The 26448-nt window shown below is 47.1% G+C and overlaps 1 protein-coding gene across 1 annotated transcript in view; it reads left to right on the forward strand.

The window, feature by feature from the left end:
* Window positions 1–26448, forward strand: part of BAZ1B (bromodomain adjacent to zinc finger domain 1B) — a 260841-nt gene that overhangs the window by 169419 nt on the left and 64974 nt on the right. Inside the window, exon 18 of the mRNA XM_086954030.1 lies at window positions 24467–24570. Coding sequence (XP_086810156.1) covers window positions 24467–24570 — 104 coding nt within the window. The remainder of the gene's footprint in view (window positions 1–24466; window positions 24571–26448) is intronic.

Genomic DNA, 26448 nt, shown 5'->3' on the forward strand with positions numbered 1-26448 from the left:
CCCACAAAACTTAATTCCTCTAGCAAGGACCAACAGAATAGTGTAACTGATATTTTAATCGTCTCGTAAAATATAATTCAGACTATTTTGTGTACCTCGTGGCAGCACTCTTTTTGAAGTACAGCCTGGAATACAAAAAAAATGCCTCAAAGATGAAGGGGTTCTCGTGCAAGCCTAGCATTTGTGTACCAACCATACTCTGGACTGTTAAAATCCTTATGATGGTCAGCATACACATTTATCTCTTGCGTAATTGTCTGTTCGTGATATAATATTGCCTATTGCATAATAATGGTCATCATTGACTAGTTTTGGCATTTTTGATCTAGTTTTGTCAACACGGACATATTTAGCATGCCTGGCATACTTTTAGCCATCCTCGACAGAATAGGGACTCCTCCTCCATGACTAATGTACAGTGGGCATCCTGGATGTAATGGTGTCCAGCCTCGGCGCAGGCATTGACATCACATAGGCATCCTTGGTCTTATGGTGAGCACCCCTGGCCTATGATCCTCCGCCATTGGTGTGCTCAAGCGTCACTCACATTCTGTCTGATATGGCCCATGAACACATACAGTATTGCTTTGAAAACAGAATCTAACCATATGAGGCAATTTCACATGATGGTACACTATAAAAATGACATGCTCATTTAAGAAAATGTTTTCAGAAAAGGTTTTTTTCCTGGACAATTAAGTTTGTTTGCCCAAAATCAAGAGTTATATGGTATAAAATCTGTATTACCAAAAACTAATATGCTGACTAAGACAAAATATTGCAGTTCTGAAAAAATATTTAAAGTTGATGGTTGAATGATAATTCAAGCAGAGCTGGTAATTCTGCTGTTATTATGTCCTTTGTGCCACAGGACATATGATTTGGAGCATTACTTCATTACTCATGTGGAGGCATTTAATATTGATTAACGTTTTCATGGCATTTTTTCTGGTAACCTCGCCTAAAATACTTTTGTAGTAACTATTGATAATACTTCTTAAACTGGTCATAGTATAATAACACATGTCACTATTTTCGTGATAAAATATGCTAGTAGCTCGACTGGACTTTCCTTGACCAGAAGTAGACGTCTGCTCAAGATGATTGACCAAGTCAGCAGGTGTCATTTTGCCTACCAAGAGGAACTTTTGCAGCTTGCAGTGGTCACAGGTCTTTGTGTAGTGCAGCATACCTCTTTTAGCTTCTTCTGAAAACACTGCTCAGCTTTTTGTATGCCTGACTTTACCATTAGAGTGTCCCTGAGATTCCTTCTGTCTTTGGAAGTACCTCTGTCTCCTGTACATTTTCCCTTCGCTACGTTTGATCCCGTGAGTGCTGAAGAAAGTCAGATACAATAAAGCACAATTCTATTTTCCCCAAACTGTGCTTAGTCTCCTTTTCCAAACTGTCAACTCCGAACATATGCCTTTTACTTTCTCTTCCAGGGGATACTCATCAATATTCATAAGCACTGAATTATCCCCGCCCATATACAAAAATACATATATGTGTATGTTTAGAACCACAAGTACATAGTACTTCCAAAATCATACATATATACATGTATATACATATAGATATGCAGCCTATAATATGTCCAATAGACCGAGCAGACAAAATTAAATGGATTTCTACTGTAAGAAAATATCACCTGTAAATAAAGTAACATAGAACATACACTCCAGTAGTGTTCAACAACAACCCTTTATTTTCATAAAGAAAAACAGGTAATTGTAGGCAATTTGTTCTTAGGCTGCATAGATGAATAATTATCACTGTATAACAAAAAACGGGCACCTTGCCGTTAAGGCTCAAGAGAACCTGGACACCGTGCCTTTAAGACCTCCAGGAGTCCCCTTCTCCCATCATGCACCACGGGTAACAGTTCAGTCAGTTCTTTTTTCCGGCTCCTTCTGTGAGGATCCTGGAGCTTGAGCTGTGTCCTTTTTTTTTTTTTTTTTGTTTTCAGTCAAATTGATTTTCTACTACTTAATTTTCTAACTCCCTTCTGAAATTTTTACTATCTTTTTATGTCAGAAATGCCAGCTTTAACAAATGTCCCTTCTGTGGGAAGATGGCAAAATCTGGCCCGCACTCTGTGTGTATTGTGTTTGCCATCCTCACACAATCCACCGGAGTGTGACTACTGTCAACAATTTTCTAAAAACTCTGCATGACAGAGAAAAAAAATCAGACTTCATGCGTCGATAGAGAGGAAGAACGAAAAATGGCCTTGAGTCTCATTCCAAGAAGCCCTCGTCTCATGGACAACATAAGAGTTGATCTGTTTCACCTGCTTCCAGAAAAAAGCAGATTCCAGAGTGCTCGCCGTCAGCGTCGAAATCGGCGTCAGAAAAGCTAGTAAGCCATTCTAGAACGTCTAGGGAGAGATCGCTGTCGAAGAGACAAGAACCGTTGTCAACAAAAAGGAAGTCGACGTTGTGTCATACTTCGGGCTCTAAGTATGTAAGTGAAGACCGGTCTAAGTCTACGTCGAAACATCAGTCGACGACTAGACAACGGTAGACTTCTAAATTGCCACCTCCTTCTTGAAGGTCGGCTTCGCAGTTCGACAATGAGAAACCCCTGTCCGACCCACAGACTGTCAGCGACGAGGGCACGATCGGCGACTAGGAAATCTACATTGAAGGTACCATACACCCATCGACGTTAGACGTCGAACACTGTCACGATCACCGTTGAGGAGACAGGCGTTGAGACAATCATTACAAAGACATGACTCTTCCAGTGTGTCTCCACAGCGGTCGACGTGGGTGGTGGCGCTATCTGGGTCGAGGCAGTGTTCGACGTCGAGGGAGAGGATTGTTGCCACTTCTAAAGACTCACCAGAAAAACCAAGGTCGACGTAGAGTAGGGTCATCTTCTCCTGGACCGCACATTATACAGGGATCTCCAGCTCCAAGATAAGTCTCCTACTAACTTATCGCCACAATGGCTGGACAGTTTCTCCAAATCTCTATCGCCACCCAGAGTCTCTGGGGTCCTTTCCACGCAGGTCCCCAAGAAGCTCTCGATCACCTGTGAGAAGGCATTAAAGGTCAAGAGGGCGTTCAAGATCTCGCCGCTCTCCTACTCTTAAGAGAAGACTTAGATCTCCAACAACAACTACGTCAACAACATCTTCTATTAGAGATTACTCTCCCACTCTGTCCACTACACCCCCATCTAGGGTGTCCCTGATAGACGATCTTGGAACTTTTAATGATGTCCTTTGTAGGAGTGCCAACAAGCTCAATATCACTATGTATGCTCCACCAGTTTCCACATCAATGATCTTTGAAACTTTGCAACCCAAGTCTACTGCAAAGCCTCTGCTTCCTTAGGTTCCAGGTCTGCTAGAACCTGCAATGCAGACCTTTCTTACCCCGGCCACAGTGGGTTCAGTTCCCACCAGGATTTCCAAAAACTATAAGGCCCAGGACCCGTTTTTTCTTCATGCAGTCCCACCTCCTGAGTCAGTGATAGTTGCTGCAGCCAGGAAGGCACATTCAGCGAAATCTTCTACTGCCCCAACAGAGAAGGACAGCAAGAATATGGATTATTTGGGCAAACAAATGTGCAATGCTTAGATTATGAAGGTGGCTAGTGCTTCTTCTCTGCTGGGTCGGTACGATGGATCTCTCTGTAATTCCTTGGCGAGATTTTCAAGCAAACTTCCGAAGGAGGATCAACACGACTTCCAAGAAATATTACAAGAAGGTACTGGTAGCTAACCAGGTCTTAAGTGCAGCTGCAGATGCATCTGACATGGCAGCCCTTGGATACTCGCATGGCATCTGCTCAAAGAGATCAGCATGGCTTCGTCTTGTGGCTAAAACCAGATGCACAAAGAAGGATCACAAACCTCCCATTCAACGGATCCTCGGTTCGGCGCACATGCGGACGATAAAATGTCCAAGATGAACGATTTGGAGACACTGAAAGCTGTTGCCTTAAAGAGTTTAGGCGTAGATTCCGTCATAATGATCTACGAGTCTCTCAACAGAGGGTTCAAACCCCCTCATTAGAACACACAATCTGGGTCAAGGTCAATCCAGGTCCAATTTCCAACAAAGACGACCTGGACAAGGGAGAGTATCTACGAAACAGTAACCTAACGTTCCTAAACCATCAGCAAAGCAATGAGGGATTGGTTCCTCCATGCCAGTTGACCACTCCAGTGGGAGGAAGTATGTTACACCTGGAGGAGTGGGAGAAGTTAACAAAGGACAAGTGGGTTTTGAATATTGTGCCGAATTGCTATCTGCTCAGGTTCAAGTCCCCACCACCATCAGTTCCTCCACAGCAAAAGCCTCTTCAAAGACCCCACTTATTACAAGCAGAAGTGTTCCTACAACAGCATGCCATAGAAAAGATCCCTATTCCACAACTAAAACAAGGGATTTATTTGTGCTATTTTCTGGTTCAGAAAAGAGGTCCCACCAGAGAATGCAAACCAATACTAGATTTAAGACTGCTGAACAAGTACATTCGCAAAGAGCAATTTCGAATGTTGGTTTTACATCAAATATTCGCTCAACTTCATCAGGGAGAATGGATGTGTCCAATAGACCTACAGGACTCATACTTTTATATTCCAGTGTCCATAAAACATTGCAAATTTCTATGATTCCAAGTGTCTTCCCAACATTTTCAGTTCAAAGTTCTTCCGTTCGGCCTCAAATCTGCCTCCGAACGTTTTAAAAGGGCATGGCAGTGGTGGCAGCTTTTCTTCACAAGCAAAGGATATTCATATACCCCTATCTGGACGACTGGCTTCTGAAGAGCTCGTCACCTGTTCTGCTTCAGTCATCTCTCGTACTGTCTACAGTTGCTAAACAGGTTTGTCCTTCACGTAAACGACAAGAAATCAATCTTCAATCCATCTCAGAAGACCCACTATCTGGCTGCCTTACTGGATACCGCAGAAGCAAGCGTGTGTACTTCGGAGGAGAGGTTGTCCTCAATTTAGGAGAAATGCTGCAACCTTCTTCTCACACAGTATTCCACAGGCAGGTGCCGTCACTGCTGGGATCAGTGGCATCATGTATCTTCATCATACCAAATGCCAGGCTGAAACATGTCTGTTGCAGCAATCCCTGGCAGACCAATAGATGCAAGTGTCAGGGCGCTGAGAGGATCAGCTGCTTCTCTCTGTCGGCCAAAGATCTAGAGTCACAAAGCATCTGGAAGTGGCTTCTTGCAAGAGACTTGAACATTCTGGCAATGCATCTTCCGGGGACTCCACGTCCAAGCAGATGCCCTTCGCAGAGAATACGTTGAAGCGCACGGCTGGTCTCAACAACTAAGTCATTCAAAGCATCTTCGAGAATGGGGAACGCCAGACATCGACCTGTTTGCAGACACGGTAAACGCAAAATGCCCTGTCTTCGCCTCCAGGTTTCCCCAACCGGGATCTCGGGGCAATGCCCTTTTGATAAATAGACATCAGACATTACTGTACACCTTTCCACCAATTCCGTTTATTCCCACAGTGATCAACTAGTTTTACACAACCAGTTCCAGGATGATTTTGATAGCTCCAGAATGGCCGCGTCAGTGGTGGTATCAGGATCTCCTTCAGCTGTTAGAAGTCCCACACAAGAGGTTACCAAGCCGGCCAGATGTACTATCCAAGAACAAAGGGAAGGTAGTCCTCCCCAATCTATCATCTCTGCGATTAACGGCATAGCACCTGAAGTCCTTCAATACGGACATCTAGACTTACCTCCAGAATGTATGAACATTCTTAGAGACTGAGGCCTTCCACAAGTTAATCCTATGCTTTTAAGTGGAAGAGGTTTCCATTATGATGCACGAACAATGGACCTGATCCCATCCGGGGTCAGTAACAGGTGGTGCTTTTACCATATTTACTGTATATAGCCAAATCCGTTGTGAAATTTTCGCCTAAGGTGCATCTTGCAGCTATTACTGCGTATAGAAAATCACCTAATCAGTTTTCCTTCAAAATCCCAGTGGTCAAAGATTAAAAAAGGTTTACCCTCTAGTTAGAGCTTCTTCCCCACCTTGGGAGCTCAACATTCTATTAACAAAACTGATGAGTGCCCCTTTCGAGCCTATTCAGAGTTTCTTTACAACATTTGACATGGAAAGCTGCTTTTTTACGCGCAGCGCTACTATGCGCACATCGCCCAGGGTTACTCAGTGGCGGCCATCCTGCCTCATCGATAAAGTACAGTGCCCTTGACGATTCCACCCTTCATGCTTGACAGGACACCCCAAGCCAGATTCCATCATTTCTCAGGCGGCGCAGTGTAGATCAAAGAACCCTTCCACTCCTATTTCGGTGCCACTGGACAAATAGGGTTGCCGTTTGGATAATGTTGACAAGAGATTTTTCACCATGTCTGCCATCACAGTGCGTTCAGCCAACGCCCTGGCGGTTCTGGACCGCTACAACTGCCAAATGTGGCCAGATATCCATTCCATCATTGACTTGGTTCCGGAGGGCAGAAGTCCGGAGGCCAAGAAGATCTTAAAGGAGGGTGTGCGCGCCTCCACTAAGATAGATGGAAGCCTGTGGTGGTCATGTCCATAGCTCAGTCAACCAGCCGGCGCAGCGGTTTTCAAGTGCCATAGAGATCTTGAATTTACTTCTTTCAGACCTGAGGTTCATTCTAAGTGGATATGGTTTATAATGGGGCACGTTATTTGACAAGTAGATTGACCTTTTGCCATTATTGGTGCAGCCAAATGCCTCGGCACCCTCCAGTACCGGAAATTACCCTTTCGAGGGACGTTGGGCCGCGGTTTCCCCTCTTACAGGGCTGGCTACCAACGATCCCAGCAGTACCTGCCCTCCCAGTCCCAATACAGAGTAGGACATCAACAATCATACCGCCAACCCTACTCATCTGCTTTCTCTAAGCAAGGCCACCGCAAAAGACACAGGTCTAAGCAGTGACCTTATCCAGTTACCAGCTACGCTTCCTTCTCATCCCGTAGGTGTGATTATATTCAATCACCTCCATCATTGGGAACGCATCACCTCAGGTGGGATTTAGACCTAATCTCCTATGGAACCTAGAGTTCGAGGCATGTGGGCTGCTGAATTCATATCCGTACATAGATCGCCGCCTAGTGTTGGGTCCGGATGATTGCACATTGTTGTCCTGGAAGAGTCTTCGAAGTATCACGAGATAGGTGGCTCCTCCCCTGGACTAAAGTGCGCATGGGCATCCTCTCCATGCTCAGATTGTTTTTTTCCGCCATTGAGTTCGGATGTACTTTCCAGCACTCCAAGTCGGAATCAAGTTAAACTTCTGTAAAGGCCAAAAGGCCTTTGGTTTCGTCGGTATTGTTCACGATCGGTACCGATAACCTTCTTTAAAATTAGTTTGCACTCCGGTCGTCGAATCGGGCCGTTAGGCCTTCTCGACGCCACGTGGACCGACGGTTGATGGAACGAAGCCCATTCAAGTACTGCCCGCAGTGCAACTCAAAGTTCCCGCACACCGATAAACATCCAGTGTGCAACAAATGCTTGTCTCCAGATCATTATGAAGACCATTGCCTAGCTTGTGCCCAGTTCCAGTCCAAAAAGACGATCGGGAATCGACGGGTGGCAAGGCAAGAAATGCAGAGGTCTGCACCAGAGCCCGAGAATATCTTCGACGACGAGGAAGAACTGGTTGCCGCCGAAGACTCTGATCAAGAGGGAGATCAATTCTCTGAGCACGACTCTGAATATTATCGACGACCAAGAACAGATGGTCTGTCGAAGACTACAAACAAGATATCGTAGCTGTCGAAGACTCCGATGACGACTAGGGGCAAACCGTGAGTACACCGCCCCATACAGACACTACACCGATATCAGAGAGACTGGTCGAGGCATCGCCAACAGGCCTTAGCCAAGATCAAGAGACTGGTCTACAGCCCCGCCATACCGCCTGGCTAAGAACATACAAAGAGCCTTCTGAGACATGTAATCCAAGGCCGGTTCCACCAAAACCGAAACTCATCGACACAACAGTCTTCGGACCGAGCGTCGTCGAACCGAAGGTCATAAAGCCAAAGGGTGCCGACCCGAAGGCCACCCGTTCCATTAACACCTTCGAAGCCAAAGGCTGTCTAATCGACCTCGAAACCAAAGGCCGTCGACTCGAGCAAATCGGGTTCGACTGTTGAAAAAGGAAAGAAGCCTGTTGACGACAGCAAGAGGGCTACGCCCAAGGCGGTCGTCGAACTGAAACCTAAGGTAGACCACACCAAATCGGTCGAGCCTAAGCCCATCGATTTAAACGGGGGCATCGAGCCAAAGCCGCTGGCTCAGAAGACACCTCTACCACCTAAAAAGGTTACCGAACAGACGAAACAGCTCGGTCCGAAAACAGTGGTGAAACCTGTAAAAGACGTTGGACCGTCAAACTTTCGGCAAGCTGCAAAAACCGATCCAGGCACCAAAAGCGGTCGAACAGAGTAAAGGCATCGAACCAAAGAAGGTCAAACCAAAAACTACAGTGCCAAGGCAAAAAACTGTGGAAGAGATCATCCATCCAGACCCATCCACAGAAGATCAGTCAAAACTATATATTGACCCAAATACTGGGAAAGTGACTGTTTATAAAAGGAAGAAAAGACCAGTGCCTAGTGAAGGCTTTTCTAAAATTCCACTCAAAAAGAAGAGACTGTGCTACCTCTCCTATTCTTTTCCAACCTATCTCTCCAGCTATGCCTGCTACTCCATACACACCATACTCACCTGCACACTCTGATTACAACCAAGATGTAGATCAGGATGCAGATGTGGGTTTTGGAGATATACAAAACCCATATGTAGACCCCAATACTGAACCATGGGGGGTGGAGGTGAGCCAGACAATGAGGGGGCTCTACCCATTACAGACCCTACTGTATACCCAGCTAAGCCATCACCCACAGAAGACACAGTGGCTTTTAACTCTTTAATAGACAGAGCTGCAAGCTACCATAATGTAGATAAGAATTCTGATGCTCTAGAAGAGGACTCTCTATTTGATACGCTGGCAACATCAAAAAGAAGTGTCAAAACCCTCCCCATGTTAAAGGGCGTCCTAAAGCATGCAAATGACCTCTTCAAAGACACTGCTAGGGCACGCGTCATCAACCCTAGAATAGAGAAGAAATATAGGGCTGCACCACTAGACCCTACATACATCCGGGAACAACTACCGTTAGACTCATTAGTGGTGTCCCAACGCACGAAAGCGTGCGAATTCACAAACAACTGGAGAGGCTCCGCCTTCTGACAAGGAGTCTAAGATTTTAGAAGCATCAGGCAAAAGAGTAGCAGCTCAAGCAGCAAACTCATGGAGAATAGCCAATACACAGGCCTTGCTGGCCAGATATAACAGAGCACACTATGATACTTTAGAGGGACTTCTCCAATACTTACCTGAGCCTTACAAAGAGCAGGCAGATGAACTTGTACAAGAAGGAAAGCTCATCACCAATGCCTCCATTAAGTGTACTCTAGACGCGGCAGATACAGCTGCCAGATCTATTAACACAAGCGTACTGCTTAGAAGGCACGCATGGCTTCGCATACCTGGATTCAAAAATGAAGTACAGGCCACAATTCTTAACCAGCATATAAATCCAGATTTCTTGTTTGGTCCAGCAGTTGACTCAATTCTGGACAAAATGTAAAAGGACACCGAAACAGCAAAGTCCATGGGAGCCCTTCAATCCCAACAACACAGATGCTCCTTTCGTCGCTCAGGTTATAGAGGAGGTGCGCGAGGTAACACATCGCAGAAAACCTCCACTTACAAAAGTAATATGCAATCCACATACAATAAAAACACAAACCGGGGTGGATACAGAGGAAATAATACCAAGGGCAGGGGTCGTGGAGGCAATGCCAATAGATCCTCCACTAACACCAAACAGTGACTTCTTGGCACTACCCCCAGACCATATCACACCGATCGGGGGAAGACAATTCCTACCATTCTGGTTAAACATTACTACAGACAGGTGGGTAAGGCAAATTATCCAACATGGCTATTGTCTAGAGCTCACGTCAACACCACCCAACATACCGCCCGTGCACCGTCCAATGTCGCAGGAACATATAACATTACTGCAGCAACAGGTCATCAGTATGCTACAAAAGGGGGCCACAGAACCAGTTCCACTACAACACCAAGGAACGGGAGTATACTCACTATACTTCCTCATTCCAAAAAATGACGGTTCTCTCAGACCAATACTAGACCTCAGGCCCCTCAACCTGTACATTTTGTCAGAGCACTTTCATATGCTCACTCCAACAAGTCTTACCACTGCTTCGCCAGGGAGACTTCCTAGCAACTCTAGACCTCAAAGACGCATACTTTCATATAATCCGAATGCCCCTGGAGTGAACTCCCACATCACAGAGGTATAGGTATCCTGGGTAAACTATCTGTTCCAACACTTTAATGATGAAGTACCAAGCATGGGCCACCGAAACCCGGAACTCTGTAAGACTATCGCGATGGCCCTTAAGCCCCTAGCTGCTGACACCGACTTCCCAAGCTCGATTGAGCAACTGAAGGGACGAATTGCGAAAGGATGGAAAGAGGGAGCCCCATGCCCAAACTGAATCCCTCCCATTGTCTATAAACAAGACCCAACCTATTGGGCCGAACAACTCCTCCCGCTCTTTGTAGAAATCTGGAAGGTTGAACAATTTCCGTCCTCTTGGAGGGGTTCAATAATAGCTCCAATCTATAAAAAAGGCAACAAGAATGAGGCTAAGAACTACAGACTCATAGCTCTTATAGATATAGATGCAAAATACTTCTCAGGGCTGCTCTTGGAAGAACTAACCTCCTGGGCGTCAAACAAAAAATGAATCCCCATCAACCAGACTGGATTCCCAAAAAATCTAGGGACCTCGACAAACATCCTAGCCCTCTCCCTGCTGATAGATGCCGCCATCAAACACAAAAAAACATTATATGCGTGCTACATCGACTTCTCAGCGGCTTTTGATAGCATTGATAGAGGGAAATTGTGGTCAAAACTTTCAAAGTGGGAGGTGGACAACAAATTGCTCAACTTAGTGATCTTACTACATTCAGATACTTGGATCCAAATAAAACTGGGGGCCGGCAATTGTTTATCAAAAGACATTCCGACCACAAAAGGACTGAAACAGGGATGCGTCCTCGCACCAACCCTGTTCAACCTTTTTGTGTCTGACCTTTCTAAAGATCTGGACAACTGCAACCATCACTCCCCAAAGCTAGGTGGGCTTACACTGTCGAACTTATTATATGCAGACGATCTGATACTAATCAGCCACACCCCAGTAGGCCTGCAACATCTTATTAATACAACAAGTACATTCTCGGATGAAAACGGCCTGACCATAAACATGGAAAAATCGAAGGTGAAGGTTTTCAATCAAAAATCTAAAAAGCAAACATTTCAATGGTCTCTGCACGACCTAAAAATGGAAACAGTTAAGGAATACAAATATCTGGGGATAACTTTTGATTCCAATGGCTCATTCCAGCGACACGCAACAACAATAAAAAACAGAGGGATTTCACTGGCCATCGCTTTAAAAAATATTAAGAACAAAATAGCGGGCCCAAACTTAATCCCCTTGCTGGATATATTTCGCGCAAAATTACTTCCATCAATAACATATGGCAGTGAATGCATGAGGGGGAGAGATGAGGTCACTCTAGACAATGTGGTCAGTAAAACACTCTGAATACTCTTCTCACTCCCCCCCTACACCTCCCCAGCACAGTTAAGGTTGGAGTTTGGTTTACAGAAGCAGCAAATAGCACGTAAAGGTGCATATGCTAAATGCTGGCACAAAATAAAGAATGCGGAACCAGACTCCTTGAACGCCCACCTTTGGAAAGAGCAGGAGACAAACAAGGGATCCCCCGCAACGGTGTACCTTCAAGCAGCTATAAAATCCCTTGCACTGGAAGACCTTTGGCACTCGAGCTGTTCACACAAGTGCTTCAAGCGCCTTGTCAACAAGTCAGTAAAAATTCTTTCCATGGAAGAAGACAAAGCGCACTAACCAGGAGATCACATGGGTGGTTCGTGATCCAAGGCTACACTAGCCCCCTACCTCAGCCATACCTAAACACCAGCTTCTCAAGGAAGGTGAAGGAAGATTTCCTGCGGCTGAGGATGGGGGTAATTCCGTCAAAAGTGCATCTTCCCCCATGGAAACGCTTGGAACCGAATTCCAATTGCAGGCTTTGCAAATATCCAAAGGAGGACGTTCTGCACTTGTTATGTAGCTGCAAAGCTCTAGACAGTGCTCGAAGGAGCAAATTAACACAGCTCTGAAATCAAAAAGGTGTGCGAACTCGCAGACAAGCCTTGCTGATTAGCTTCAAGGGAGAAGATATTCAATTAGCCTGCAGCCTAGTGCGCTTCATGAAAACAGTTAACACGATCCAAAACCCAGAGGCCAGCGATTGAACTTGACTCAATAAGACTCGCTTTTGCATCTCAAGAAACTCTTTTGATTAACAAAGACTCAGTAAACCTCGAAATGCTTTTCTCTTTTTACAAACACAATGTATTGCATCAGTTTGCACGGATCTTTCGTCCACATCTTTTACCCTTTTACTGTTTTTAACTCTTTTTGTAAACCTGTTGATTATGTATCTACTCCAATGTTTTTTTAAGAGTCATTGCAAAGATTTTTATTAATCATGCAATAAAGTTTATTATTACTTTCATATACCAATACACCCTGCTCACAAAGTATCTAAGATTTACTATTCAAGGACAGCACTACCAGTTCAAAGCCCTACCATTCGGTGTAACAGCTCCACGGGTGTTCACCAAATGCCTAGCAACAGTGGCAGCACATCTCAGGAGACAACAACACATTCATGTGTACCCATATCTGGACGATTGGCTAATGCACGCGCCATCTGCCCAGCAATGTGCCAGCCACATGTCAAAGACCATTCAGCTCCTGCACAGCCTAGGCTTCTCGCTAAACTAAAAGTCGCACCTGCAACCCTCCCATGCCCAACAGTACCTGGCAGCAACAATAGATACACTAGCAGCAAAGGCATAACCGAACGCAGCACGAATAAACGGAATGCAAACGTTAATCCAAAGGTTCAGACCGCAACACTCATTGCCAGCTCGAGTGTTTATGCAACTCATAGGCATGATGGCCTCGTGCATATTCATAGTCCCTCATGCCAGGTTACACATGCGTCCGCTTCAGGAGTGCCTAGCAAGGCAGTGGAGCCAGGCTCAAGGGCAATTACAGGACCTAGTATTGGTGACCTGTCGAGCATACAACTCTCTGCATTGGTGGAATCCACAAAAACTTTGCAAAGGACGACTGTTCCAAGAGCCTGTCCCACAAATAGTGATGACAGCGGACTCATCCCTGCTAGGCTGGGGATCCCATGTCCTGCATTACACAGTTCAGGGACTATGGACTATACAACAGAAAAAGATGCACATCAACCTTCTAGAGTTGATTGCGATCTTCCTAGCACTGAAAGCATTCAAAAAACACTTATGCAACAAGACTGTGTTGACTGTATAGATGATGCGCTGCAGGATATCAAGAAAGATACAGATACAGTAAAGGCTATAGGGACCCTGCAATATCGGAAGGTACACTTTACAGAAGCCAGAGTAAGAGGACTTCCATCCTACAGAGGAGTGTACCAACAATACAGATACCCCTCTTACGCTACATCTTCCCAACCATACTATCAGCAGAATGTTCAACGACCGCAACAGACAGGCATACTCGAGATCTACCTCCTCTGACAAACAGGTAGTCGGGGAAAAGACACCTCAAGACTTCAATGACTAGTTTCAGGCTCCGGCTATGTCCATTCCTTCCACTCCAGAAGTTCCCCAGGGAGGACTCATTTATTTTCAGCTTTCCCAGTGGCAGAAGATAACCACAGACTGATAGGTGCTCAATTTAATTCAATTTGGTCTCAAGTCCGTCCCAAAGATTTTCACAAAATGTCTGGCTCCAGTGGCAGCTGTTCTGAGGAAGCAAAGGCACCAGGTATTTCTGTACATGGACGACTAGTTGATCAAAGCACCTGCTCACGCAGCTGCTCAGTCGTCCCCGGTGGCATGCACAACATTTTTTGCCAAATTAGGCCGGACGCTAAACAGGGGGAGATCCGCTCTTCATCCTTCCAAGAGCGTTACGTTCATAGGGGCAATTCTGGACACCACAATAAACTGAGCGTTTCCTTCTTTCCGGATACCGCAGAAGCTAATCTTTCCCAAGCATTCGCAAGAAGAAAGTCCTTTTCAGTACGCTGCTACAAGTCACTTCTGGGGGCAATGTCTTTATGCATCCTTTCTGCTGGTTAAGGATGCGTCCATTACAGGAGGAACTGGATCGGCAATGGTGTCAAACGGTGGGATCCTTTCGAGGACGTCATCACAATCATACCAGGTATGATACATTGAGTGTCTTGTTGGACCCAGCGACAAAATATTTGTCTGCCTTTCCTTTCTTACCATGCCGGCTCCACCGATGCTTCCCTGGGCCTTCCTTCAACACCTTCAGCTCAGAGTCAAGGCAAACAACTTCACATCAATCTATTGGAACTCAGAGCAGTGAGATTAGCATTGCTGCCTTTTCTTCAGAGGATAAATAACTTTGTGCTTTTCAGCACAGGCAACACAACTACAATGCATTCTCAACAAGCAAGGCGGCACAAAATCTCTCCACTACCCGCCCCCCCCCCCCCCCCCCACACACACACACCCCTATCTCAGGAGGCCCAGAGAATCTGGAAATGGGCATTTCAGAATGGAATCTTGCTAAAAGCAGAACACCTTCCGGGGGATCAAAATGTCAAGGCGGCCCATTAAGCAGACTCTAGTCAACCTGCCACGAGTGTGAGATCAATCCAGAAACCCTAGACAGTATCTTTCTAAAGTGGGGCAAGCCAACAGTGGGCCTCTTCGTGACCGCTCAGAACAAGAAATGCCTTCTCCTTTGCAAGTTTGCGTCACCAACCGGGCTCCTGGGGCAATGCATTTTTGATGGCATGGGCAGGCGTCTTTGCCTACACTTTTCTGCCGATTCCCCTCTAACCACTTCTCCCGAAGATCAAGAGCCGTGCAGTATGATCCTGATAGCCAGTGGTGGCCCAGACAACACTGGTTCACGGAGCTTCTTCTTTCGGAAACGTAACTGATTCTCCTTCAGCCCATTTCTTCTCTTGACGATGTTGAGGGCACATGTGCTTCATCCAACCCCCAGGGCACTACGTTTAGCAGCATGGCTCCTGAACACTGTTAATTTCAACATCTAAAACTACCATCTGAATGCAGGGATATTCTCTCCAATGCTAGAGCACAGAGTATGAATAAGACGTACAGGATGAGATGGAGAAGATAAGGTGCCAGGAGTCTAATATTTATCCTCTGAGATCTGCTGCTCATGAAATTCTTCCATACATCCTGCTTTTGGCAAAATCTGGATTGGCGCGTGTGTCAAAGGTTCATCTAGCCGCTATATCCAGTTATAGAAGGACCTCATCAGGACCATAGTTATGGTCTAAAAGAATCCTAAAATAGTTCATTAAAGGATTATTTCATACCTTCCCCCAGTCAAACCTCCGCCACCTCTCTGGCAGCTGAATATAGTGCTATCGCAAATCATGAAGCATGAATTTGAACCCATTCACAGGACGGACCTTAAATTCTTGTCTTGGAAGGAGGCTCTTCTCCTGACGCTCACACCGGCCAGGAGAGTTGAGGAGATTCAAACCCTGACCATCCAGGAACTTTTTCTACAGCTCAAAGATGATCTGATAGTCCTTTGAACTAATCCAAAGTTTATACCCAAAGTACCATTAGACTTTCACTTGAATGAGCCTCTTATCCTAAAAAGGTTCTTTCCTCAACCGACTACTGCAGCGAAGAGGACTCTCCATTCGCTAGATATCCAGCCTTGTCTGAATTTTTTTTTTTTGAAAACCTTCATTATGTAAAGAAAGACAGTTACAGACCTACAACCACGGAGGCTGGTCAGTCGCACACAACAATATCAACTTCAAAATACACAGCTCTTCAGCCGACAACCCGGGGGTACGACAGCGATATCTCGTGATCTTATAAAAGCATGCGGTATAACTAGGATTAGTGAAAGGTTTCACATTTTATATTTTATATAAATAAACAACAAACAAGACACAAAAAAGATCGAGGCATTACTGTGTGATAGATTGGCTGTCCCTTATGGCAGTGGGAGAAGGGTGGAAGACATGCTACAATATGAAAGAGGAGAAATACTGGGGAGGGGGGACCCAGGGGCAAAACAATACAATGCAGTCAACAAAAGCTAAGCATTGGGAACGCACAGTCAAGGGAGAAGAAGCGGATCTGGAATGTCGGTGAATGGGGCGGTGCAAATCTCTCCACGATACGCATTCCTTTGACCCCAGACCCTACCCCATTTCTTAGGTCTGCCACGGGAGACATACGTTGTCTGAAATTTTATCTACAAAAAACTAAAGCTTTTCGCAAATAGTCTCGGCTCTTTGTATCCTTCAGTGCCCCCAGAAAGGTCTATCCTCTTTCCAAAAGAGGAATTGCTCTGTGGATCTCAATTGCAATCCAATATTGCCATCAAGCAGCAGGGAAGCCTTTGGGAACTGTTTATTCTCTGTGATGTTTGTGATACTGTGTAAGCATGGAATATTTAACGATTGTGAGTTTGATGTTTTTTCTGAGGTAACGCTGTTCCTCCCTACAAATGGACAATTTAATTTGTTCATGCAGTATACGTACTACTAGCTACTCTGATTCAAGCATGTGAATTTATGAAAGTTCCAATACTGGAGTAAGAAAACAAGTTACCTGTAGTTCTCCAGTATTGGAAACTTACATATATTCACATGCAACCCCCCCTCCTCCCCTGAGAGGCTCACCTTTGTTTTTTTGAACAGGGTTGTCTTGGGTACAAGTGCTCAAATCTGTAGGTCTAAGGTTCTCTCAGGATGGTTCTAGAGGGTGAAGGATCCTGATTGGTTCAAGGATTATTTTTGTCTTTTACAAAACTAGTTATGGGATACAAAACTGAAATGGGCCTAGGCCTTCTTTCTGCTTTGTATTGATTTAAGCATTGCTTTTTGATACACCGGGAACTCCCATCTCAACGACTGGGAATGATTCAGGCATGTGAACATATGAAAGTTTCCAATACTGGAGAACTACAGCTACAGGTAAGTAACTTGTTGTGTTCCTTCCTGTCCAGGTGCCAAAGAACTCTAGACTAATGGGCTTCCTCTTCTGTGAGAAGCTGTATTCTCATTTCAAAGGTGGTGGGCCCTCGGAAGCACCCTGCCTTGGAATGCTAATTTACCAGCCTTTACTTGTGGTGGAGATGAAAACCTCACCCCTGAGTAGCCATTTTTCCTGACCTCCTGAGAGCGAAGGCTCTCACCCCTGGGGGTCAAACTCACTTTTGGCATCAGGCTGGACTGAACCAGTCAGCTAGCTCACTGGAGAGCTGGTAGGTTTCAGGGGGTTCGAGGCATGTGGGCTGCTGAATTCATATCTGTGCATAGATCGCCGCCTAGTGTTGGGTCCGGATGATTGCACATTGTTGTCCTGGAAGAGTCTTCGAAGTATCATGATAAGTGGCTCCTCCCCTGGACTACAGTGCGCATGGGCATCGACTCCATCCTCAGATTGTTTTTTTCCGCCATTGTTCTTGCGTTCGGCTTTAATCTTCTAGCTCGGCTCCGAGCCGGTTCTGTACTTCCGCATGCTCTCGGCGCGTAAGGCCTAGTCGACGCTCCTGACTTATCGACCATCCATCATGGACCGAAGTCCATTCGAAAGATGTCCGGTCTGTAACTCGAAGTACCCACACATCGACGTCCACCCGGTGTGCAACAAGTGTCTGTCGCCGGACCACGATGAGGCCAAGTGTATGGCCTGTTAACGCTTCAGGTCCAAGAAGACACTTCAGCTTTGATGAGCTGCGCGCCTGGAGGCCCAGCAATCTGCTTCGGCGCCTACGGACATTTTCGATGCTGGGGATGTCGAGGAAGAATATATCCAGGACGTCTCGGAATCAAACCCCGCGTCGGACGTCGAAGAAGACTACGACCCTGATGCTGAGGTGTTCGAAAGCGAAGAAGTCATCGAGGAGGTAGGAGAAGAAGACAGTGCCCTTGGGGCCATGGAGGATAGCTCGGACGAGGAGCTTCCTCAAACTGACTCTGGGGCAGTGCCTACTTATAAGGCCCAGGTCGAGGGATCGCCTTCGGGCATTACCCAAGACCTCGATATGGGTTCCACAGCCCCGCCTTTCGGCCCGGCCACGGACATCGTTACCGAGCCACTCCCTGGCAAAACGAAACCGAAAGTTAAACCTACGGTCTCGACGCCAGATACTGCGCACGTGAAAGTATCGACCGAAAGTGCGCATCGCTTTGGCCGGATCGAAAGCTTCGGAGGCCTCGGCGCCGAAGAAACAGAAGATGGCTGTCGAGCCGAAAGGCCAAGTCAAGGGCGTCGAGAAGAAGTCTGCTACGCCGAAGACTAAAGTAAAGGTGGTCGATACTGGCGCGTCGGCGCCGAAGTCGGTCGACTCCGGCAAGGGCCTTGTCAACCCGAGGAAGGCTATCGACCCGAAGAAAACTCTCGGTGACCCCAAGAAGCGGCTCGATGACCCGAAGGTCCTCTCTGCCTCGCGTCCGCACGACAAGGCCAAGGGCGCTGCGCCCCAGGAGTCGACTCCGAAAGTGGCCTCAAAGGACTCCGCTGAACCAGCGCGGCCATCCGCCGCGTTCACCAAAAATGTGGCGGACTCCCTGCAGCGCATCAGGGACGGCGCTGCGGCGTTCGAGCCGAAGGACCCCCCGCCTGCGAAGCCTGTGGAAAAACCTGTTAAAGCGTCCACGCCGATCCTCTTTACCTTGCCGCCTAAAACGGCGCCGAAGGCTTTCGCTCCTAAGGCAGTGGCCGGCGTGCACAAAAAGGTCTCCTCGGCGCCGGAGGCGTCGTCGGTGGTCCACGGCCCGCGACCTTAACACCCTTCGGAGTATGAGCGTCAGGAACACTTCATCGACGCCGAAACGGGCAGGCTTTCCCTTCTGAAGCGGAAAATCACCCCAGAACCACAACTGGAGTCTTACAAGATCCCTCTCGAAGAAGGAGGACTCTGCTTGCTCTCTGGTCTTGGTGGAACCCCTTTCACCACAGACTCATGATGTGTCGCCCACTTACTCCGATGTGGACGCTGATGAGGGTGATGAATACAGTTATCCAGTCTATACAGACCCTGAGGATACCAATGAGCCCATGGCAGCTGGTGGTGACCCTGGGGATCCTCATTCAGGACAAGACCCTCAACTCTATTCTGCAAAGACTTCACCTACTGAAGACTCTGCAGCTTTCAATGCCCTCATTGAACGGGCTGCTAACAATCACAATGTCCAGCTGCATGCTGACCCTGTGGATGTGGATTTCCTCTTTGACGCTTTTTCAGTATCAGAAAAGACTGTAAAAACTCTGCCTATGCTAAAGGGTGTTTTAAAACATGCTGCTGAGATCTTCAAAGAACCTACCAGGGCAAGGGTGATAAACCCTAGGATTGACAAAAAATACAGGTCGGCGCCTACTGATCCTACCTACATTAAAGGACAATTGCCTCTGGACTCCCTTGTCGTCTCGAATGCCCGGAAGAGGGCCAATTCTCAGACTACGGGTGATGCTCCTCCCCCAGACAAAGAATCCAAGTCTTTGAGGCTTCGGGGAAGAGGGTAGCAGCACAGGCAGCCAACATATGGCGCATCTCTAACACACAGGCGCTTCTAGCGCGCTATGACAGGGCGCACTACGATACACTAGAGACCCTGTTGCAACACCTGCCTGATCAATACAAAGAAGGGGCTGAGATGCTGTCAAGAGGGGAAGCTAATCTCCAACGCTTCCATTAAGTGCGCTCTGGACGCAGCCAATACCGCTGCACGAGCTATAAACACCAGTGTTTATGCTTCGGAGACATGCCTGGCTGAGAATCTCTGGATTTAAGCCAGACATCCAAACCACCATCCTGAACCAAACGGTTAACCCAGATCACCTGTTTGGCCCTGAGGTTGACACCACCCTAGAAAAAATGAAAAAGGACACTGACACTGCAAAATCCATGGGTGCCTTACAGTCCCAGCAGTTTCGGGGTGGGTCCTTTCGTCGCTCCAACACTAGAGGCGTCTCAAGGGGTCAGCTTTCCCAATCCACGCAATACTACAAGGGCAACACCCAGAATCCTTATGCCAACAAGAGTCGGGGTGGATACCGCGGCACCAGCGCCAAAGGCAGAGGACGTGGCAACAACAGCTCCAGGTCCTCTACCACCAGCAAACAGTGACTCCTTGTCACTGCCCCCGACCACACAACACCAGTTTGGGGGGAGACTCCAGCAGTTCCTGCCCGTGTGGAAGTCCATCACCACGTACAGGTGGGTCAGAAAACGTATCCAATTCGGTTATTGTCTGGAGTTAACATCCACTCCACCCAACATGCCCCCAAGGCACCGTCCTATGTCGGACGAGCACTTGCACTTATTGCAGCAGGAGGTCACCGTCATGCTGCAAAAAGGGTCAATAGAGCTCGTGCCTATGCAAGAAAGAGGCACAGGGGTCTACTCCCTGTACTTCCTAATACCAAAGAAGGACGGGTCCCTCAGGCCCATCCTAGACCTCAGGCCCATCCTAGACCTCAGGCCCCTCAACTACTACATCCTGTCGGAGCACTTCCATATGCTGACCCTGCAGCAAGTGCTCCCGCTGCTCCGGCAGGGGGACTTTCTCGCAACTTTAGACCTAAAGGATGCGTACTTTCACATTCCACTGCACCCTTCACACAGGAAATACCTCAGGTTCACCATCCAAAACCAGCACTACCAATTAAAGGTTTTGCCTTTCGGTGTCACCACGGCACCCAGGGTTTTCACAAAGTGCCTGGCGACAGTGGCGGCACATCTCAGGAGACGAAACATCCACGTCTACCCCTATCTGGACGACTGGCTCATCCAAGCGAAGTCAGCTCAGCAGTGTGCCGCCCACGTGTCCCACACCAGTGTGCCGCCCACGTGTCCCACACCATTCACCTCCTGCACGATCTGGGATTCTCACTGAATTACCCGAAATCCCACCTCCAGCCCGCCCACATACGGCAGTATCTGGGTGCGACCATAGACACTCTGGCGGCCACAGCAAAGCCGAATTCAGTGAGTCAGCAGCATTCAATCGCGGATCCAAAAATTCAGACCTCAACACTCGCTTCCAGCAAGAGTGTTCATGCAGTTGATAGGCATGATGGCCTCCTGCATTTCCATAGTCCCGCACGCAAGACTACATATGCGCCCGCTTCAGGAGTGCTTAGCACGTCAGTGGACTCAGGCTCACGGGCAGTTGAAAGACCTAGTGTTGGTGAGCGGTCGGGCATACAACTCTGCATTGGTGGAATCCACGAAACCTTTGCAAGGGCCGACCATTCCAAGAGCCTGTGCCACAGATCATCCTGACGACGGACGCTTCTCTCCAGGGATGGGGAGCGCATGTACTCCAGTACACACTGCAGGGACTATGGATGCAACAGCAGAGGAAGATGCACATCAATGTTCTGGAACTGATGGCGATCTTCATGGCACTGAAAGCCTTCAAAGTACATCTGTGCAACAAGGTCGTGTTGATCCGGACGGACAACATGACGGCAATGTACTACATTCAAAAGCAGGGAGGAACACACTCTCCGCAGCTCTCATCTGGCTCAGAGCATGCGGAAGTGGGCCATTCAGAGGAACATCTTCCTCATGGCAGAGCACCTCCCGGGCAAGGACAATCAGATGGCGGACCTGCTCAGCAGGCACAGCCACCAAATGCACGAGTGGGAGATACATCCATCAGTTCTCCAACCGTACTTCCGAAGGTGGGGTCATCCAGAGATCGACCTCTTCGCCACAAGTGAGAACGCAAAATGCCAAAGCTTCGCCGCCAGGTTCCCACACCCACAGTCGCAGGGCAATGCGATATGGATGAACTGGTCAGGCAAATTTGCGTACGCTTTTCCCCCAGCACCTCTGATACTGCTGGTGGCACGCAAGCTCAGGTAGCACTCGATGACTCTCATCCTGGTTGCTCCAACGTGGGCTCGCCAACCATGGTACACCACGTTTCTGGAACAGTCCGTGGTACCGCATCAAAGGCTACGTCTCACACCCAGCCTTCTGACGCAGAGTCCTAGAGTTTGGCTACCTGCACTTGCCTTCTGACTGTATGGACATCATTCGGGAGGCAAGGAAGCCCACCACCAGAGCATGCTATGCGGCAAAATGGAAGCGGTTTGTCATTTATTGTGCAGACCACAACATTAACCCACTAGATGCTTCTATTCAGAATATCATCTGTTACCTTTTCCATCTGTACAAATGTAATCTGGCCTATGCTTCCATTCGCATTCATCTGCAATGGCCGCTTATCTCCAGAATAGGCAGCACCTCTCCCTCTTCAGGGTGCCTGCCATTAAGGCTTTTCTGGAAGGACTCAAACGATTTTTGAAGGGGCTAACCCATTTACTTACCCTTTCACGTTTCATCATGCCACAGTGGGACCTTAATTTGGTGCTCACCTTTTTGATGTGTGCACCATTTAAACCGTTGCATAACTGTCCTCTGGGGTTGCTCACCATCAAAACAGCTTTTTTGTTGGCAGTGATCTCTGCCAGTTGAGTCAGTGAACTACAGGCGCTATTCTCAAAGCCTCCTTACCTGACGACCTCACCTGATCAGGCAGTACTCTGGACTAGGGCATCCTTTCTTCCTAAGGTGGCAACACCCTTCCATCTGGGACAGTTTGTTACCCTGCCCACCTTCTATGTGCCTCCGCATTCTTCCAAGGAAGAGGAACGTCGCCACAGTCCGGACCCAAAAAGAGCGTTATCGTTACACTTTGATCGAACCAAAGTGTTCCGGGTGGATGACCAACTCCTTATAGGGTACGTGGGTACAATGAGGCTAATTTGTCCAGAAGAGGACTATATCCCGAAGGGTTACCCTTATTAAAATTTGTTACGCTTCAGCGAAGGAGGAGCCCCCTGAAGGGCTTCGGGCCCACTCCACCAGTGCAAAACCAACCACCACGGCTCTCCAGCAGTGTGTTCAGTTTTGGATATATGCCAAGCTGCTACGTGGGCATCTCTGCACACGTTTGCCAGACACTACTGCCAGGATTCCCAGGTTCGCAGAGAGGGCCTCTTTTATTGGTCTGTTTTACAGGATTTTCTGGTCTGACCCGTACTACAGTCCGGCCCCCCTCAGGGGATGGTATTGCTTGGGTATCTGTCCAATGGCAAGGAAAATGTGGCTAGATGTCTGTCAAATAGACAAGTTACTTGCCTTTGGTGACGAATTACCTGGTAGAGAAGTTCTAGCCGCAGATTACTTACTGACTCACGTATCCTCCCCGCACTGCAGAATTGAGTTTTACGTGTATCGGGTGTCCCCTTCAAGGCCCTAGCTGTTTGACCATGGGGTGTTAAAAAAGTCACTTCATGGCTCTGTGCTTCTGGCATGAAATGTTGTGAAAAAACTGAGGTCAGCGCGCCGGATTGGCTGTTATATTGACGTGGATGTCCCGATGAACGCCGACGTCACGTGGAGTCGACCGACGCGACCTACCAGTGCGCAGGGGTACTACTATGAAATATCTTCCGGACCCAGCCTGACGCCTGGAAGTTCACAGGTAAGGAATTTGCAGCTAGATTATGTCTCTACCAGATAAGGCGTTACTGAAGGTAAGTAACTTGTCCATTAGTGCCATTTTAGGTGACTGATGGTCCAGAATTGAGTGTAGACTTGCAGTAACAGAGATAATCTCAACCTCCGGGGAAGTTAGTCTTTAAAAGCTTGGTTGGACAAGTCACAAGATAAGCCTGAGGAACTAGTCCGCTGCTTATTAAGGAGTATGTATGGTGTGCCCAAAGACTGGGAGGTGAAGAGATTTTATTAACAGATAGTGATTGCTGATGTTGGACCATTGAATCAGTTACTAAAAAAAAAATTTGGCCTGAAATTTCAAGAATTCATACAGCTCAGATGAAGGGCCCAGTCTTTTACTTAACCTTTAGCCAGTGATCTGAGAGACTTAAACTACCTTGGTGAAATTCTCAGCTGACTACTATGTAATCTAGTCCATTTTCTGTTAACCAAGACCACTACTAATTCCAGGTTGAATGTGCCTTACTCCGTTGTAGATGATTGTGTAGGGTGCACATGAGAGATATGACTGCAGTATAATTAGATCCGGGATCTGCTGTTTATTGTAGTCTACACATTTAAAGTGAGGTTTTTTTTTTGGGGGGGGGGGCGGGTTGTAGTCTGGCTTGAAGATATTTTTAAGAGTTCCTACACTTATAGAACATTCTTGCAAAGTGTAAGCTTCTCGTTCAATTCTTTTTTTGTTTTCAGGTCCATCAGAATAAGCATGGTACAAGGCGTCAAAACCTTGAGCTGCAGAAGTGTGAAGACATCCTCAACAAACTTATAAAATATCGATTCAGCTGGCCCTTCAGGTATGCATTTTTACTTTTTTTCTGCGTTTGAGATTTGCATCAATATTTATTGTGGAATGGGGAAACAAACCTCTTTCACCATTGGAAGAGATTCTTAACTAATAAACATTAGATTTTTTTTTTTACTTTTGACTTAACTTTTTCACATATAAAGAATTCTTGAAAATCTTAGTGAAAGCAGGTAATGTCATCTTTTAACCACTTCGGAAGCTGGTTCTTGTTCCGCAAATTGTTCTTTTTGTGATTGGAAACACAACAAGATGATGGCCAGAGTGCTGAAACTTTTCAACCATTCACTCCCCAGTCGAGAGATTTGGGTTAAATCCATTGTTCTTTTGCTTGCGATACCACCCCAGTTTGAAACCAGCAATATGCAAAACAAGCATCCTGGGATCAGTTTGTGTATCACCCCTAATCACGACAATCTAGCTTGAATTCAGTAGTGCGGAGCTATTGACTGGTGGTGAGTGGTTGAAAAGTTTCAGCACTCACTCCATCTTGTGGGTTTTTTCTTATGATTTGGTCTGCAGTTTTTGAGATTTAGGGTTGAAAATAATTGTATATTCGAGGCATGTGTGCTGTAGATACACATGCTTTTCGAGGTAAGGTTGATAGTGCACATGGTCATCAACTCTATTTTTTGCACGTTTATTGCTGCGCTCCGGTTCGAAACCGTTTTTCTGCTTCACCTAGACTCTCAATCCTCTCTACCCTCAATGATATTGTTTTGTGGAGTTTCCCACTTCTTTGTGCATGGTTTCGGTCAACAGAATCTACTTTCGATCAGAAGGCTTTGTGGACGGCCTTCAAGCCTAACTGTGTCGCTTCAGCTCTCCGCCGATGGAACGGACGTGTTCAAATTCCACCCTCAATGCCACGGGAAGTATCCAGTGCTGATTCACACAAAGTGTCTAACTTGTGCTTGTCTCCACGATACAAGGAAGAAGACTGACACTTGCAGATGGTTTCGATAGAATCGTCTGGCTCGACATCGTGTGATGCAGCGTCAGAGCATTGAAGACATGCTGGACATCTTCGGTGAAGACTCCGGTCAAGAAGATGTTGGTACGGCAGAGGAGGAAGAAGCCTTCTCCGTGCAGGACTTCAATTCCGAGCTCGACTTCAATTCCGAGCTCGAGATAGACCTCAACACGAAGAACTGCCGCAGGGACAAGGTGATGTGAGTACTGAAGAGCCATTGCCCCTCCAAATTACCCACAAAAAACACAAGGCTTCGGCACCACCTCTGCCTTTTGGCCAAGGTCCGCACCAAAAAGTTTCAGACCACCCGGCTCAAACACCCAGTCAAGCCTTCCGGCTTAGTATCGGCCCGGTCAAAATCCTTGTCGGAACCGAAGTGCTCCCGTTCCAAACATAAATCCGTCTCGTAGCCGAAACCCTCCATGCCGGCACCAGAAACACTGGCGCCGAAATCCAAAAGATATAGCTCCGGATCCCAATTTAGACATTGCTCCAACGAAAATGGATCCTAAACAAAAGACTGCATATCAACCCCGGAACAGACTGTTTTTTTGGGGGCTACCTTGATATCCATTTCCATGGTACAATGGCACCCTTAAATCCATGCGCAAGGACTGTAAAAAAGCTGAGCGTCTCTGGAGAAGGGAACACAACAATGGGGACAAAATCAACTATATATCGAAACAAAAATTGTATCATAAAGCCATCCGCGCGGCTTTCTACGCAGACAAAATAAACTTGAGTCCTAACCCTGCCAAAATAGTTTTCAAACTGGTTCAAGAACTGCAGAGCAGCAGGTCTCCTTCCCCCAGCATCTCGTCCACGCAACAATGTGAGGACCTCGCCACGTACTTTGTAGAGAAAGTTCAAAATATCTACAGATCTTTCCCTCAGCAC

Source organism: Lissotriton vulgaris, chromosome 2_1 (assembly GCF_964263255.1).
Source record: "Lissotriton vulgaris chromosome 2_1, aLisVul1.2, whole genome shotgun sequence".
NCBI classification, from domain to species: domain Eukaryota; kingdom Metazoa; phylum Chordata; class Amphibia; order Caudata; family Salamandridae; genus Lissotriton; species Lissotriton vulgaris.